This window comes from Labrus bergylta, chromosome 11 (genome assembly GCF_963930695.1).
Source record: "Labrus bergylta chromosome 11, fLabBer1.1, whole genome shotgun sequence".
In the NCBI taxonomy this organism is placed as follows: domain Eukaryota; kingdom Metazoa; phylum Chordata; class Actinopteri; order Labriformes; family Labridae; genus Labrus; species Labrus bergylta.
The window spans coordinates 20,940,720-20,959,785 of record NC_089205.1 but is presented as its reverse complement, the minus strand read 5'-3'; the positions used below and the strand labels follow the sequence as shown (position 1 = coordinate 20,959,785).

The window sequence follows — 19,066 nt, the reverse complement described above, 5'->3', positions numbered from 1 at the left end:
GTACACGCCAAAATTGGATTCAATCCCAGCGTACAGCCAACTGCAGCAGTAGTCATATTCAAAGGTTTCTCTGTGCTTTGATATCTAAGATACTATGGTCCAGCTTGAAATGAAAATGTTCCACTACTGAACCCTTCTGGGGCTTATTCTGCATTCAAACAAGACACCTGGTAAAATTCTGAAGTTATTATCAGGATTCATTGTGGATAACGATGAACTTTCATTTTCATTTTATTCTCTTATTTCAAACATTTTTACAATAAATTAAATAAGAAATACATGCAGACATGGCTAACAGCAATGAGAGCATGCTGTCTGAAACGTCTCGATTTTAGCTTTATTTGAAATGATCTCACTAATGTGTACAGCACTATATTGACATATTATCAAACTATTTATTTATAAAGGAAAATTTGTATAACCTTATTTTATATTGAGAGTTTTTTTTACTGAAAAATAAAAGTATAAATAAGTAACATTTTAAGAGTAAAAATGTAAGCAATAATCAGAAAGTGTATTTGACACTTCCATGTTTAGGTGTATTTTGATGATAATCCTTATAATGATAAAAAAAAAAAAAGAAAATACAACCGATTGCACATGTTGTTGCAATCACTTTACATTTTTCCAGGGTAGTCATGACTTAAAAAAAATGAGTGTCATCCGAGGCCTCGTTAAATTTTAAGGTGCTTCAAAAGACATAAAACCTTTAAATTAGCTCTGAGCGTTGTTTCATTTCCAAAAGATGCTGAGCGTTTTTCTTACAATACGTGCTTATTGTTCATTCTTCATACCTCATTCTTCACACCCTCAAAAATATGTTTATAACACTTCATTATTTAGTTGCTCTGACCTTCTTTTCGTTTCCACATTTCCTCAATTTCTTCATGCCTCATAGCCCTTCTGTTGCTCTCGCTTTCTCTCTGCCACTTTAAACAACGTAAAGCCGACGAGAGGCCTGACTCCACATTATCGCCATAGCAACACAGTCTTAATGATGGCAACGAGCGTGACCTGAAGATCCTGTTCGAGAGCTTTTGGAAGAGAGAGGACCGGATGTGAAGCCACAACTCAATTGACTCCTCAGTTGTGCCCTCTCATTTGCTTCCCTCTTACTCCACTTGTTCTGCACCGGTCGTCTTTTCTAGCAGCCAATTATGCAGCTGAACACCTGATCGAGCAGGTTGTCTCCGTCTAGTATTCACAAAGGGGGGGGGGGGTATCTAATCTAATTCCTTGACACACACTTATACATATACACTCCATGAATGGCCAAAAACAAAGCTTTTTTTGTCATTATCTCAGTGATGTTTGTGCAGCTGACCTCATTGAGCAGGATACTAGAGGTTGCTATGGTTACACAGAAAAGCTGGATGCACTTTTTCATAACCTTACACCTCTGAGTGTTTCTGCATTGTGCAAAAAGTGCACAAGTCGACGCAAAGATTAACATACTAATCCTTTTTTGTAGAGAAACATCTATGAATGACAAGTACTGCCCTGTAGATACAGCGATGTCACCCTTATTTAGACCTGAACAGAAATGTAATTGTTCTAAACAGACAATCTGTGATCTGCAGCTGATTAGACTCATAAAGCAACTCTCCCTCTGCATTATACACAAAACCCAGTTTTTATCCGATTGCCCTGGAGGCTTCAGCCCACCTCTTCACACCAGTCTGAGACCCTCAGAGACCCCCTGTATGCTGCACACATTTTGCCCTCAGCATTGAGATGAGACACAGTTTTATTCAAATGTTGCATCAAGATTGAAGCTGCTCTTCTGCATATCCTCCATGTTTCTCCCATCATTTTACAGTAGAATAGGATTTCTTTCTCACCCAGCATTATAAGTTCACTTTCTTTTCCAAGTGACTCTGCCTATACTCACGTGTGGCTATCATATTTATTAACTTGAACTTCACCAATTTTTTTTAAAGAGCCACCAAGTCCTGGTTAGTTCAGCAACTTTACCCATGTTAAAGTATTTGTAGCTATATCACAGCTAAATATGTGTCTTATTGTAGTTTACTATACCCAGTTTACTCTCTCTCTCTTTCCCTTTTAAGAGTTTTAATCTTATATTTACACAAAAGCCCTTCTAGGGACGGGTATTACAAATTAGCATCCGCTATAAACACTATGATACTTGCAATTGCATGTTGTTTTCACGTTGTCTATATATATTGTATCTGTCTCTATCAAATAAAACATCAAATATATTAAAAATACTATATGTGCAGGTGATAAAAAAGACAGGAAATCCTTTGCAGGCTAGAGATGTGTTGCCTTCAAAAACACACGTCCCTACACATTTTAGCTGCTGATCATGTAATTGCAATTTCTTCAGCTCAATTTGCTTGTGTGTTGTTGTTGTTTTTTACTTTGTCCTCTGCCTTCCCTCTACTGCTATCAAACTTAATGACAAAGAACAACGACTCTCCTGTCCCCCTACATTCAGACATTTAAATAGATCTGTCTTTTTCAGCCAATTTCATAAATGGTGTGATTTCTTCTGTGCACAGGTCTATTATGCACAGTATAAGTTATATAATAAGTTATTATTCTGCATCGTCATGCATGTTCCCCGCTTTGTGTTAGTGAGCTGCATGCACCACAGGCTCAGTGTTGATTATATCGAAATACGGCTTGTGACAGCCGCTGCTTAGAGAGTTTGTGTGTTTACATATTGTCTCTTTGAGGTTTACCAAGGATCTGAATGAATAGATCCTCTCAGATCTGGACAATTGCTACATGGTATAAAGGCAGCTTCCTGCAGTCTCTTTCTCTCTCTCTCTCTCTCTCTCTCTCTCTCTCTTTGTGTTTATGTTAGTGTACTTCTTCTGCATCAACACACACACACACACACACACACACACACACACACACACACACACACATATATATACACACACACACACACCTCATTACTATTGCCTTTCAGTTTCATTTTGAAGTGATTATTTTATTTTGGTGAAAATCAATCCTGGCTCCTTTCGTCTTTTTTTCATGGCAAACACAGCAGGTTATGACTAACGGGGGTTCGATCTTTTATGTCGGTCTCTTAATATGTTGTATCATTCTTATCCTAAACCCATGTTTGCATGCTTTACAGTAAGTCCTCCTTTCTGATTCTGTTATAAAGTGTAATGATTGTGTTGATGCAGCCTCCTGTGGTCAACAAAACAAGGTGAAACCCTCTGCAGAAAACTCCCCTGCATGACTGCTCTGAAATATGTGCTAATAAACAAGAACAAAAACACACAAAAAAACATTACTGCCTCAAGATTTAAGTGGTCAAAAACCGAATGTTGTTTCTTTAAAAAGCACTTGCCTGGACTTCGTAGTGGAGTACAAATTTGACATGCTCATCGTGTCGTTGTAATTTCTTAGATTTAATTTTAGTCTGCCCTTTTATCGTCCCTCTTTTCATTACATCTCCCAAATGCAATCAAAATTATTACAAAGATCCCCCAATTGTCCTCCAATCATACATTAAAATAGCGTCATTTCTTCCTGTGCAAAAGTCTGAAGTTATCATTCAGCACATTCAGCATGCATGCCGTCTGCCCTGTGCTGCTGAGCTGCATGTACCACAGGCTGATGTTTGCTGATATGGAAATACATCTGTTAAGCAGATTAAACGCTTTAAGGATTTTACTGATCAGTATGTAATGTGCTTTTCTACCTCCAATGTGCTGTTATAGTTTAGATACAAAATGGTCAGAGGATTTATCCTAGCTAGTGTAAGCTGCTAATAAGGATTCATGGGACATACTGTATATTATTCATTGTGAATAAAATAATGACAAAATTGAATCTTCCACTTTGGGCCGCTGACTGTTTTAGATGTGAGGGTGGAATTTCTTAAAAAGGACACCATGAACATCAAACAGTGCGGATTGAGAGTGCTACTTTGGGGAAAAATCAAATTTGATCATCTCACAATTTTTAAGCTTCTTTCCTTGAAGATAATGTGTGCAAATATTGTTTTCTTGATTGAAAACCGATCAGCGATTGAAGTCTTCTCTATGCATAATTGGATGCAGATGTTTGCTCTGGCATCAGCTCAGTAATTCTGCCCCCTCATCTCCTATTCATCTCTGTGATTTATGCAGCTTTGTAAAGCAGGTCACATCCACTAACAAACTCATTATAAAAGAAGCACTGCAGGCGCTTTGCTCTGTTTTGATTGAATAGTTTGACTTAAGTAACCCTTTAAGACAATTTTTTAATGTCTGCTGGATCCTCTGGGCTTGTTAACTTATGAAGATTAGGGTCTCCTATGGCATTAAGATGATAAATGACTTCAACACTTCTTTGCAATGTGCTAAAAATGGCAATTAATGCTCCAGGGTAAAAGGTGTGAGAGAATGTGTGAAAACTATTCTGTAACTTTCCCTTTGTTCCATTCTATATCGAGAATCAGATGAGAAAACACTTCACTTTTACCCCCTGGGTTTAAGTATTTTTAAGCACCACATTTAAACTACATCAATAAAGCTTGCACATATTTATCAACGTTCTTGTTAGAAGTATAACTGTGGGCAGCTAAACATGTATGTAACATGAAGCATGGTCTCGTAAGTAAAATTATAATTGTTGACCAATGCCAAACACTGAAGATGTATTTTTATGGGCTGCGTGGTGGTGCAGTGGTTAGCGCTGTTACCTCTCAGCTCCTCCTGGTTCCTGGTGTGACTCCCCCGTCGGAGAGGGCGTGGCCTTTGTATGGTCTTCCCATGCATGCGTGGGTTCTCTCTGGGTACTCCGGCTTCCTCAAACAGTCCAAAGACATGGAGGTGACCGTAGGTGTGAATGTGAGTGTGGCTGGTTTTCTGTCTCTAAACGCCAGGCCTGTGATTGGCTGGCGAACAGTCAAGGGTGTACCCCGACTATCGCCCAATGACACCTGTGATCGGCTCCAGCTCTCCGCAGCCCCGAATGGTTAAAAAAAGCGTGATAGATAATGGATGGATGTCATTTTATGTACTTACTTACAGCTAAATTAAATGTTTGTAATAGTTTTGATAGAATATTTTATTGTTGTAGTTGAAGTAAAATGTTACCAGACGTGGCCTTTCCACCAAATTATGACATAAAAAAAACGTACAAGTGTTTACTTTTATTACACTGTATGCTGGATTTCTGGATTTGAAGTATAGTTATAGAATATAAATCATTAGAATTGTTCAAATTGTCTTGAGATGTGTTTAATGAAAAATGCTTACTGTTCTTGTAGGTATATACCCAGGCTTTAATAATATACTAAAGTGTTGGACTGCACAGAGGGAATTATATATAAGAATGAAATAATTAATAGCAGAGGAGGCAAGTCTGTTTTTTTCTATGTGCGTCCTAAATCGTCCCACAGGATCTGTCCTGATTCTTTCTTCATTTATTTAGACTGCTTTTTGTGTATTCAGCAAATTGTATCATTGTGCATTGGGACTCTCTTGTGCAATTTTGGCCCATGAACAAGAACAGTTTCCATTTAGAAAACGGGCAGCGTGTGGAGGGACAGCAGAGTTTGATGATTAAATTATTCACCAGCAAAATCAGCCTGAATGTACCTTCTTGATTGCTTTTTTTTCCCCCTTATCTTAAATTTTGCTGCCATCCATCACCATTTCATTTTTTCCTCTAGTCAAACAAACCTTGCTTTTGGACCCATATAACCTCATGTGTTCAGACAGTACACTTCTGTATGTTTGATGATATGGGCCTGCATGGAAAGAGAAAAGTAGACTGCAGAGAGAAGTGAAGGATGCTGGTACTCTTAAAAAGACAGCACACGAAGAAGGATATACGTATGTGAAAGTTTTAGATTCACAGAAGTCTGTTAATATCTTCTTCTCTCTTCTCGCCTCAGAGACAAAGACCGAGCTGGAGGATCTCATGGCAGACATCAAGAAGTTGGCCAACAAAGTGCGCTCCAAATTAAAGAGTGAGTGGAAGTGTTCCCATATTTTTTTTTGCCTTAAGCTTCAACAAATGAATATTTTCTGTTATAATGTTTCGCCTGTTTTTTGCTGTCCACACGGACTCTGTTTCAGACCAAACAGAATTGGTCAATGCAGCTTGGACTGCAAATGCAAACCAGCAAACTTCCCATGTTGAAAATCCAGACCCCTGTGTACATATTCTGTAAAATCTGTACATAGAGATAAGATAGAGACAAACAGAGAAACAACGACAACAAATAAAACAGATGTACAGCTACAATGCCAGAAATAATGGTAAAAGCTAAGTGTTGTGTTAGCAGCAATAACAAAGAACCAATATTAAAGTAACATACTGCTTGCAAAATAAATAGATGTGTAGCTAGTGCTGAATCACGCCCACAACATGGACATACAGTTTTTACTTATCCATCTATGCTCCTTAAAGATATGAGATGTAAAAATGTTACACTAAAATATCTAAATTCATTAAAAATTCACTTAACCTATGTTTTATATACATTTTGTTGTTGAGTACTTACATTGCCTCAAATATTTCCAACAGAACATAGCCAGAGAAATTCTTCATTTGACAGTTGTAACAGGACGTGCCATGTCAGACATGCTAATCGTTGCCGTGGGAACACCGGATGCTTTACGTCAAAGATTGCTACATAAGAAAGTGTGAACTGCAACTGAAAGCTGCAGTACTGTTGCTGTAGGGGCTGTCGTGATAAAAAAACGTCATGTCAATTACCTGGATACATCGTCGGTAAACATGTTCTCTTCCTCAGGTCTGTTTCGCCCGTTTGTCTTAACTACAGAAAACTCTCAATTGTTTTTCCTCTGGGGTTTCCAGCACTGTCCACTGACCCCTCGATTAAAGGCAAAAAGCCCAAAAATGAATCTTTAAAAAAAAAAAAAAAAGGTCCCTTACCCTTCGAAAGTTGGACCAGCTTTCTCCTCACATCTTAAGTGAGAGAAAACTGTGAATGTAAATCAGCAGGCTCTAGCATCTCTGTGTAATTCAGTAATTGATTGAGTGCCTCACGTGGCCTTACGTTGACAGCCCCTTTAATTTAACTAATTATGCTCAGCAGCAGCTCCTCTACAAAAAAAAAAAATCTGATGTGATAATTTTCTCTCTGTAAGTAAGCTCAGAGAAAATAACTTATAGGGTAAAAGGTTTTTGTCTTCTCAAAATGTCCCTCAAGAAGAAGACAAACAAGAGCAGTTACCATGTCATTTATACTTCGATCCATTTCTTCTTTTCCAGGTCCAAACACATTCTCAATGGTTCTCTCTCCACTTGAGTGAATCATTTTACGTGTGATTAAATCATATTTGTTCCGTGTAGAGACGTATTGTTACTTACATGTACATACTCAACGTATTACGTTCCCCATTCTGTAATAATATCCCCATGTGGCTGAATGTAGCTTCAGGTCAAAATGTTGCCTTCGCATTAAGTCCTGTAAATCTAAATCTGTATTTGGTGAATTGTAATGAACTTTTCTGAGCACAGTTTTTCTCCCATTCATGAAATCATATTTGATAGCTTGCCTGTACATCATCCACTTGTGCCGCCATCAGATTCACTCTGTCAGCACCGGGACAGTTATGACACATTGTTTCACACTTCTTAGTTTGAGTGATAAACCAATGGCACATCAGTCTTGGTGTTAACTTTCATGTTGTGTAGTCTCCCCGTAACCACTTTTATTTTTTTGTGTCTTCCAGGTATTCAGCAAACCATAGAGCATGAAGAAGGCCAGAACAAGTCAACAGCTGACCTGAGGATACGTAAAACACAGGTACAGTTCAGGAGAGGAAGCAGCAGAGAAAAGAGCCTTTTAGTGGCAAACTAGACAATATTAAGACAATTTGTGTACCCTTGGACAGTCATTGAAGATAATCATTTTTTTACCAAGAAAATGCTAAATGTTCTATAAAAATGTCCTTTGTGTTTGTCAAAATCTTTCCAAGCTGTGTCTGCTATGACCATCTTCTATGTCCCCTGAGCAGGGCATTGTGGGAAAATCCTCCACAGGGACACTGACGGTTAAAACATGCTGGCACATGTTAATGTTGTTCCTTTATTCTTTAGATATGAAGTTCAGTGTCTGATGCTGCCATGAGATGACGTTTTTTCTTCTTTTATTGTAGCACTCCACGCTCTCCCGTAAGTTTGTTGAGGTAATGTCAGAATACAACACCACCCAGTCCGACTACAGGGAGCGCTGCAAGGGACGCATCCAGAGACAGCTGGAGATCAGTGAGTACCCCTGGTAGAATAAACCCTCCTCTGCCCATTGTACTGACTGCACACATTTCACAGTAACATTTCTGCATCTCCTGGCACATCTCCCCCTATTAGAAGTCACTTGTGTGAAGTTTCATGTTTTTTTCCGTCTCTGACAACATTTCAGGTAGATAATAACTATAAAAAAACGAAAAATGAAAAACTTATTCAGACTATGAAACGTCTAAAACGAGTGCAATTTCCAAATCCAAAGAAGAGCAGAAACCCCAGAGCAAACCAGTGTTTCCTGCAGTCACAATGTGTTGCCACAGGTGCTGCTAAAAAGATGATTTTGAAGCTGGTGATTTAGAAATAAAGAGGTTTCAACTTCAGTGGTGAAAATATGTAATATCCACACCCAGCTGCTTACCTGCAACTTCAACACCAACACAGACTGACAAAATGGTATTGAATGCATACATTTATTTCAAATAGAACGCACAAACAAATGTTAAAAACCTTCCACACAAACTCTCAAAAATAAGCGACAGCAAAATATAAAACCCGGTAGACATCCAACGTCATCATCTGAGCCAGTCATCCACCAAATTGAGCACAAAATGAATTCCAAAAAAATGTGTTTGTTTTCTTTAGAGAGACATTTCAGTAAATCTCCTCCATATTTTTATTTTGCATTTGTCTGTTGTTCAATACCAAAACAACCACCCTCACACTTTTCAAAACACATACATCACCAACACCCACACCCATATTCAGGCACATGCCAGCCTGCTGCAGCTTGGATCTGAGCTCACTCTCACTCTTGTCACACTGGTTGTGTTATATGATTTGACAGGTTTTATCTGCAGGCCCTGGCCTCCTGGACCTGACACAGCCTCTACACCCAGGCAGGCTGCACGGTGCCAGCTGCCCCTCACAGTCACTGTAGCTCTGTAAACTTTAACTCACACGCACATATATACATGCAGAGAAGCCACGATGACTCATTTAATAGCATAGGAGAGCAAGGGTAGTTATTTTGTATGTCACTCGGCATGGATGTAATTTCTCCTGGCCATCTGTCTGTGTAGAGTGGACACATGCAGCAGATTCTGAACGTGTGAGCACCACCCACTTTATGCTACATGTGGTCCCGTCAAAAGAACAGCAGTGTCATCATGAAGTGCTTCCAGAGGCTAATCAAAGGACAAACTCTCCTAATGGATTTAAACACACATACACACACACAACTGACTCCTGGCTCCTCCAGATCCATTTGGGTTTGATTTTGTCAGCAGGTGAAGTCACAGGAGGCCTCGGCTGATATCACCTGTCGCCAAGGAAGGGATTAGACATGCAGGGAGAGCACGGAGATAGAGGAATAGCAGCACAGAGGAGAAATAATGAGAACGAGGCAGAGAGAGAAATCCAGTTCTTGGTCTTTATTTGAACTTTTAAATGAGATTTAGTGTTGTGCTCTGAGCCAACACAATTCAAGTCCTTTATGCAGCCGGAGAGCCGTGTTTCTGTTGTGCCAACCTGTGTGACTTATTTGTGTGCAGATCGATAAGAGTGTGTCACACACAGAGTGAAACCTAGTCTGGTCTGCCGTCCTGAGGATCGATGTTTCCTCTGCTGACACTCTCCTTTCCTGTTGCTGTTGAAAGCTACAGGGACGCAACATCGGGACATGTTGTTAACATGTAACTCAAAAGACTACTGCATGTTATCTAGTCTTTGAATGGTTAAAAAAACTGGGGCCCAGTAAAAAGTACAAATATATTTGAAAAAAAAACCTATCAGACTGTCTTTTTTAAAGATTATTTTACATCTTCTGTCAAAATTAAATAAATTTACTTTCTTCTAGCGTGAACATATTTGGTTAAAAAAATGAAAACTATCTTCAGGATACAGCTGTCAGAGCTTTTGACACATCACATATTCCTGGAGAATTTATGATACTGTTTGCAGCTTGGGGTTCATTGCAAATATCCTCCTGCTGTCTCTGAACTGTATAAAACACCACTCACTGAGAAAATGTTATGTAACATGTAAAGAAAATGTTGTTTCAGCCTCTTGTTGTTAATCACCTCTACAGACATAAACCTGCAGGAAAAGGTTACAGAAAATAGGAACAGTTGTATGAATATCAAATCGGTTTCATAACCAGCTTTGTGGAGAAACTCTTCACAGCTTTAAGACTGAGCCAAGGGGTTGTTAGCTTAGCTTAGCTTAGTTTAGCATAAGACTAAAATAAAGAAGGAACAGCAGACTGTCTTAGAAACAGCATTAAAGCTGTAACTTATCAACATGTTACATCTTGTTTGTTGATACATACAAAAACTGAAATGAACATATGCCATTTTGTGGTTTTAAAAAGGACCAGGGAAAACTCACAGTCACTCCTCCAGCCAGTAAAAAACATTCCATGCATGCATACTGTTATCAGTTTTAAAGCAGTTTCATTTCTGCAGTTTTCTCGTCTGTTAGTGAAGGATCAAGCAGAACCTAACACATTGATTTGCCTCAATATGCAGACAGGCAGGATGGCAGCAGCACGGAGGGGGTGTTGGTCACAGGCATTGCAGGGTCTCTTTGACATTTTACTATTTTTTTATTTCCCCCACAGACACTCACACACTACAATGCCGGGGGGGGGGGAATTAGACGACACAAATACATTCCTATAACAAACAGCTTGACCTGTTTGTGTGCGGATAACATTTCCTATTCCTGTGAAATTGGAATGAAGCGTATAAAGAAAAAAAAGACCCCTCGCCTTTATCTCTCTTCATGAGTATGGTTTGCCTTTTCCCCTCTGTTCACTTCAGATCTCACTTCATTTGTGTTACATAACAATATAAAAGAAATAATTCGGATACTGGTAGCAACATAGTATGAATGATTCAATAGACCATGAATGCTACGAGCGAAGTGCAACTCCTTGGCTTCATATTAGGCTTCTCAGGGTTTGGGTCTCCATGGTAACAAATAAGAGCCTCCCTCTGAGCTGTCAGAGTGTGTGTGTGTGTGTGTGTGTGTGTGTGTGTGTGTGTGTGTGTGTGTGTAGGAAGTGAGATAAATAGGGTAGAGTAGTTTCTTCTTTTTTTTTCTTTTCACAATTATCCATGACTCATTTTTCCTCCTTTCTGTCCTTTCATCTTACACTCTGACCCCCTTTAATGTTGTAGTTTTAGCCTTCGTGATAGAGGAAGTATTTATTATCAGAAAGGCCTGGAGAATAGGGAATTGATCACAGAGATCCTCTTTGTGTGCTGTCTTCATTCTCTCATTTGTCAAGTGGCAACATGTCATTGCAAGGCCTGAACAGGTTCTTAAGCAGTTTAATGAAAGAGCAGGACCACTCGACCACAGCTTAATGAAATTCATTGGTTTGATATGGCGTTTGGATTAGGCAAGATATGCCCAGTTAATGCAAATAGCAATGTACAAAGGTGCACGCACGCACACATGGGGCGCACTCATGCACCAGTAAATGTAAAGTAAGCAGCTTCATCAGTATTCTGTTCGTGAAGGCAATCACCGGCTCCGACTTCAAACCATCATCAGTCACCATACCTACACAGCCACTGAGGCCCCCAGGCAACCGTCCTCTCCACACATTACACAACACAACCAGATACACACACACATACACACACACACATACATACACACACACACCCACTGATTATGTCATGAGTTGAAGTTCTATAGCTGCGGCTTACATGTTAATGATGGCTGGATGTCCAATGGAGACAAAAAGTGCAACATCTGACAAAGCTAGCCTAGCTGTGAATTTGTTTTTTTCTAAATAAGTGTGGGTTAGAAATAACCAATTTTGGTAATATTAAGGCATTTAAGGAATTGAAATTGACTTTCTCACAAGAGTTACTTAAAAACTTGATTATAAATATGAAGCTCAAAAACGCTAAAGTTAGGTTAGACTTGCCAACTACACAGCTGTTGGCCTCAGTTTCTTTGAGCTCCGTAAAGCAAAAACATTGTTCAACATGTCGTACAATGAGTGCAAAATAGTAAACAGTCTCTTCTCAAAGAGATGTACCTTTGCCTTTCTTTACTCGTTTTACGTCATCCATAAGGCCATGAGTTGTGACGTGAGCTCACCAGTCTCCTTATGACCTTCTGTCTTCTTTTAAAATGCAAGGTCTTACCTTCATGTTTTACTCTACATCTCTTCTCAGGCAAGAAAGTCAAGTTTACAGGTAGATTGGTGTTCATATAGATAGAAAAACATTCAAAGCATTCATGTGTCCTCCTTCAGAAGGTTGTGGAGGTGAATGACACTTGTGTCACGCACAGAATGAAAGAGGTGATGTTTGACAAACGCTGGACTGCACGAGGTTGTCATGGCAGGTTCAAAACAGATCAAAGTCCATTGTAAACTGTAGATCTACTGAGGGAGAAACTTTAGGCTAAAGTATTTGATGTTAGCCTCAAGTTAAAATTGAATCTCCAATTAATTTATCTTAATATCCTAATTTACTGTGAATCCGTTTGGCAGCTGGATCTAGAGGGAGAATAACATTCAAAACTGGCCCATTTTAAAGGAGGCTTGTTTTTAGGTTATTGTACAGTGTCTCAACTCTGGAGCAGACCATTTCACGTTTACTCTCTATAGTGTTTGCTCTGTAGGCCTTTCAGTGTTTGGGCTGGCCAGTGTTTACATGACTGAAGATCCATGTGCTGTTATAAGGCTATTCCTGTGTTTCAGGTTGAGTTCAACTAATGACTTTTTTTTTGTTTTTTTTTTTTGCAAAACAATCCAAAAACACACTTACTTAACATTCAAAGCACTTTAAGTTAAAATGTCAAGCTTGTGATCCAGATCCATTGACTTGCGGTCCCTGCAGCAGCTATTTTGATATAACATATATTGTTGGTCTTAAATATGGATAGACAGAAGACAGATGGATAGAGAGAAAATGAGCTAGTGGGAAGGATGGCACACGGAGCCTGCTTTAATGACTCCTCAAGGAGGAGCAGATTTTTTTAATTAGGGGTTTTCAAATGTAGATTTCATCAACTGCAGTGTGACTTGCCAAAGACATGACTGGTCGTTACAGTTTGTTACAGATGTTAACATGTGTTTACACTTCCAGCTGGGAGAAACACAACAAATGACGAGCTGGAGAGCATGTTGGAGAGTGACAACCCAGCCATCTTTACGTCTGGGGTAAGTGATACAACAAATAGAACATTTTAAATCTCGTCATTCTCCTCATTAATACTTCCGCTCTGTTGTCACGCCACAGATCATAATGGACAACATCACAGAGCAAGCTATGAATGAGATCGAGACTCGACACAATGAGATCATCAAGCTGGAAAACAGCATCAGAGAGCTTCACGACATGTTCATGGACATGGCCATGCTGGTGGAGAGCCAGGTGAAAACATTGATCTTCTCCGTCAACTTAAAAATGTCTTGTTTCTAGGCTATTCCCAAAGCATCTAAAAACAAACCAGCAGGTGCTCAATGTAGTCATAAATTAAAGATCAGTCTTTCAAAAAACATGATAGAAAAGTAAAGTTAGAATTCCAGCTGCTAGGTTCTTAATTTTCTTCTTTCAGTGGTTCAGAAAGTTGCCCAGGCTTGTGCCAAACTTCATTAGGACATACAAGCTTTAAGAATGTAATTGATGCAATCACACAACAGCTGTGGCATCTCCAGAAGGTGTCAGTCTCTTAATTCTTGTCTAGTAATGACATACAAGTTGCAGAGTGTCTTAGTTTAGATTTTGGTCTATCCATGCCAACAGAGTTGGAAGGAGTTTGTGTTTTCGACTCCATCTGCTTATCTGTTTGCAAAATAACTCAATAAAACCAGACAGGATTTGGGACACACATATTTATTGGCTCAAGGATCAGTTGATTGAAATTTGGTGATAATCTGTATCTGGGATTTCTGCCATAAGACCTTTTTTTACATGATTATTACGCTATGTTCATGAGCTGGAAGGAACATTGTACACCTGGGACTCTCAAATTGGCAACTAAACAGCATAGCATTAATATGCTGTTTTGTAAGAGCATTTAAATATAAAATTACAAAAAATGACACAGGGATCGGCTTTGTAGGTTCAAAGTGGTTTAAAAAAATATTAGAGGTTTCTCGTTTCTGAGTTAGAAACATTCTCTAAAAGAACAAAGATGCTTTATGTACTGTTTGTTGTACTTGAATCATCCAGTGATCTGTGACATTAAATGGAGTTCTCTCAGTGTAATCAGGTTTTTACATTCATATCAATCTGCAGGCCCTGCCTGTATAAGTGTGTGAGCTGAACCCCCACAGAGATGAACTCTTTCAGTCATCAGATATTCTCAATCTGAATTATGCAACAGGGAATCTGAACACAAGAAATAGAAAATATGATGAATGACAAATATGAATGTAAATAGTGGCATGAAAGTGATATGAATAACAAAGACAGCACAATGGGATAGATTAATTCTTTATAGCTTCCATGTCCTTTTCTGAGTATACTCTTATTATCTTGTCAGGCAGCAGTAATGATGCTTTAAATGTAATAATCTAAATAACTAACCCTTTCTTTATCAGCCGATCAACAAATCATTTAACATGTCATTTGAGTCTTTTTGTTAATTTAGCCTTTCTCAGAAATGCACTCTCTTTTTTTCCCTTTCACAACACAATTCTGTCCTCACCACATTGTTTCAAGCTTTAGATAAGAGCAAACAGCGCTGCCCTTCCAATACAGCCAAGGTAATTCACCTGTGATTCCTTCCTCTATTTTATGTTTTATTCTAATTGTGATTGCACTGCATGTGTTAACCCTTTATACCTTTTTTTTTATGCCATAATCGCCAATAATGCTACATTTGTAATATTAAACATTCTTTGAAGCTTTGAAGGAAAATAGGCATCACTGTTTAATGTATGACTAAAACAAACAAACAAGAATTATTATTTTTTTTTGTGCAGGGTGAGCTGGTGAACAACATCGAGCGCAGTGTGCAGGAGGCTCAGGAACATGTCGATCAGGCGAAGGAGACAATCCCAAAATGCAAAAAGTTCAAAAAGACAAGCAGACGGGTGAGATGCAAAAAACACACATTCTGTGAACTAACGTATCATCTCTTTTTTCCCCTTTTCTCCCTTTCTTTTCCCCTTCTCTCTCCTTCTCGCTTACCCATCATTCATCCCCTGTCCCTCATCTCCTCTCCATCTGTATCCACGCCTCCTCCTACCTCAACATCTGGCCCCATCTCTCTTCTTCCTGCCTGCATGTCGTCCACACTCCTCCTCTGTTACTAACCTGTCCCAGGGGGAAATGATAGACCGCATAGAGTACAATGTGGAGCACTCAGTAGACTATGTGGAGAGGGCAGTATCAGACACTAAGAAGGCGGTTAAATACCAGAGTAAAGCCCGAAGGGTGAGTCTCATATGCAAAAAAAAAAAAAACAGCGCATGTGCAAAAATGTGCTATCACACGAAGAAGTGAAGCACATTGCATGTATGTTCTGCATATGGCAGAGTGTAACTGTAACTGTTGTCAGTGTATGCATGCCCACCTGTCATGTATTCTGCATGTGAACCATGTGTGTCCTCTATTCTATACCAAAGACTTCCAACCAAGGGTAGGTGGTGTACCACAGGTGGTACATGTACTTCGGCAATTTCCAGGTTGTCGATGAAGCAGGCCCACAACTATCTGCATATTTGTATCTAGCTGAGAGATTAGACACATGAACAACACACTTAATGATCAATGAACTACAAGCTGTCTGTAGAGGACTCACGGAAACCCAAACCAGCTTTAGCACCTGGACAGAAATGCTAATTAGCTTAAAGTATAAAACATGTATAGGTTATTGAAATGTTAAAACCCTTGCCTCATCAAATGGCAGAGGAACAAACACAAACTCTGGTTTTGTTAGTACAGACATGGTGGACCCCTGTGAAAACACACAATTATTTGTATTTCTTTCAGATTGAATACAAGTTAGCTAGCTGTAGGCTACCCCCAGTTTTATAGTTTTCGACGCAAAGCTATAAGCTAAACTCAGCTAATGAGCTGCTGGCTAATATGTGTAACACTCAAAAGTTTGAGCTACAAGTTTCAGAATGAATGGACTGTGTTCACTCCACACTATGAAAATTCAAAGAAAACTACGAAAAGGAAAAAGAAAAAAAGATGTTTCCAGGATCACTATGTTTTGAAAAGAATCAAGGAAGTTGAATGACATTTAGTTTAAATTTCATCCAAAAGAAAATTGTCTGAACACGGTAAAGATGAAGCCTTTTGACAAAAAAAAAAACCATACCAAAACAACTGGTCAGCAATTCATTGAGGTTGTTAATCACTGTTTTTCATATTGCTCATCCTTCCTTCTGTTACAACTTCCCAGTACCATGGAACAACTCTGCCACCTATTGGTCAATATCTAAATCAGCACTGACAGGTAGAAATGTTCTACATCTACAAGGGTCTTCTTCAGAGTATTTTCCCCTCTAACAGTCAACAACAGTAAAGTGTTCTTCTCTTCTTTCCTTTCCTTTCCCTCTTTTATGTTTCTTATTAATTCTCCCCCAATAGAATCCTTATCTGACGTTTTGTTCCTTCTTGTTTCCCTCCCCTTTCCTCCCATCCAGAAAGTGATCCTGATATCAAGTTGTATAGCAGTGTGTCTGACTATCCTCATTATTGCCCTCTCAGTTGGACTCAGTTAGGGTTTAAAGAAATCCCTTCAGAGCAGGCGCGGCAGGAGTCGGCGCCTCCCTCTCGGGGTTATTTCAGCACTTAAATGTACTGTATGGCGATCTCTGTGGTCACTCAGAGACTGCTTTAAAAGTAGAATGCTGGCATAAATAACCAGTCTGATGGCACTCTAATATGTTTTGTGCACTTAACATTTTAAATGTTTTTTTTTTCTAAACAAAATCTCAACTATTTAGAGACCAGTCATTTATGTTTGTGTTTTGATTCACTTACCTTCATAATGTGCATGTTTTACAGTCGGTTGAAGAGCTTCGCATGTGTTTGTCTGCTGATATTTATTCATGTTACCCGCCAACGCCACTTGTTTTACATCTTAAATATGCTTCAAAGGCAATATGTGCATTGTTACAGAAAAGTCAATCAATCAGTGAATAGACTGATTTCAGCTCGCTGCATATATTTGGCTGTCTGACACGTTAATCGCTTTGAAGCTGCCTCGAGGTGGCACCCAAAATGAGGCATCTTCAGATTACATACTGGCTTTAACATGAATACAATTCAAATTTCTGCATCTGTAAGTTTTCAAAATATTGTGTGATCTGGGTTGAACAAAATGCAGGCACGTGATATTGTTGTTGGTTTTAAAAGGAAGAGAATTTAGAAATGTTCGCAGTCAAACTTAGTGAAATCATCACAGGCATAAAAAGGATGTTCTCTGCCATGCCTTGTGTTTATCTGCTTTTCCTCTTAACTGCATTTTGTTCGTTTGGTTATTTATTTTATAACACGAACAGTAAAACTAACAAACACGTTTCTCTTTTCCCATTGCTGCCTTGGACATTTTCTAACACTGTGCAGAAGAAAATAATGATTATTATATGCTGTGTAATTCTGGGAGTTGTTGTCGCTTCCATCATTGGGGGAACGCTGGCCTGAACCTCACCCACAATCACACTGAAAGGCACACAGCCGAACACACACACACACACACGCAACAGATTCACATTTCCAGTGTCCTGTTCTCACGGATGCAATCTAATACATGGTTTGAACAAGGTGCGCTGCACACTGTACGACACATTTTACACACCGTGTACAGGGCCGGAGGTGTTCCCCCGCATGAGTTGCTATTCTGTAAACGTGTGGTGCTGCAAAGTGTTAACCTGAGTGTTGAATGTTGTCAACAATATGATGTTTCTAAAAGTGAATTCTTGAATGACAAAGATGCTAAACGATATGTAAAGCTATACTAAAACATTCCAACTTCCAGATATGACGCTTATTCAGTTGTAATGTCTATTTTGTGTTGCACAGGCAAAATGACCGGCCGCTAATCTGCAATTCACTTAAAGCCACGTTTTGTCAGAGAATTATCTTTATTCATTCCTAAATATTTGTACTTTTTTTTTCTATCGTCCTCTACCTCCTTTCAGACGCTCTGCATGATTTTGTTGCTGTTAAGATGTTGTTTTTCTGTTGCAAAGGGAGCTGGGATTTTTGATTATTTTTTGTGGAATCATCACACTGTTGAACTTAAACCTTTTTAAAAAAATATATAGTTTATGAAAGCAACGCGACTATATTCACCGGTTGTGCAGCATTTCTGACCAGTGTTGGGTGTGAGTGTGTGTGCATGCGTATATAAGTTAAAGAGAATAACTGTTCATTTGTAGCTACAAGTTTGAATGTGCTGAGTGTCAGTTGTCGGATGAGAACATGCAGTAGCCTACTTGTTAATAGCCACCTGTGTCTTTGTTTTGTATAGAGTGTAAACTGTTATAAAGCTCTCTAACACTGCCACTATGTTCAAATAAGATGTGAAGATGGAGTTTAGTCTGGTAGGATTGATTATTCTGGTTGTAAGTAACAACATTGTTGTTTCGTGTGTTTTTATAAGCTTTAAACTGAGTGTACTATGTGTCATGCTACTTTATGTTTACTTTTTTTTTTCAACTTGATGAGTCAGTGAAAGCATGAACTCATGTAGCCGTCTAAAAGACTCTCATATCAGTTTTCTGGTAACACATCAGACATGCACAGATTGCAACCATGTTACCATGTTGCCTACTCAACGTTTTGCCTTTGTGTTGTTTTGTGATAACACTGTTTTATAAGTTTGATTTCACTTTGTTTTTGCTTTTTCAAGTAAAATCTGTCTGAAAAATCAAAATTCT

At 38.9% G+C, this 19,066-nt stretch overlaps 1 protein-coding gene across 5 annotated transcripts in view; it reads left to right on the top strand.

Annotated features, from left to right (window-relative positions):
• Nucleotides 1-19,062, top strand: part of stx1a (syntaxin 1A (brain)) — a 54,638-nt gene extending 35,576 nt beyond the window's left edge. The window contains exons 4-11 of one of the 5 annotated variants that reach the window (XR_002278037.3): nt 5,873-5,947; nt 7,683-7,756; nt 8,109-8,217; nt 13,308-13,381; nt 13,461-13,595; nt 14,895-14,932; nt 15,152-15,262; nt 17,751-19,062. Coding sequence is in view for 4 of the 5 variants with exons in the window: in XM_065960670.1 (XP_065816742.1) it covers nt 5,873-5,947; nt 7,683-7,756; nt 8,109-8,217; nt 13,308-13,381; nt 13,461-13,595; nt 15,152-15,262; nt 16,826-16,903 (656 nt within the window). In the remaining variant the exon portion in view is untranslated. Of the gene's footprint in view, nt 1-5,872; nt 5,948-7,682; nt 7,757-8,108; nt 8,218-13,307; nt 13,382-13,460; nt 13,596-14,888; nt 14,933-15,151; nt 15,263-15,494; nt 15,606-16,825 lie in introns of those variants that run through there. The other 4 variants (XM_065960670.1, XM_065960671.1, XM_020636168.3 and 1 more) reach the window with 4 other exon arrangements.
• Nucleotides 19,063-19,066: the final 4 nt, after the last annotated feature.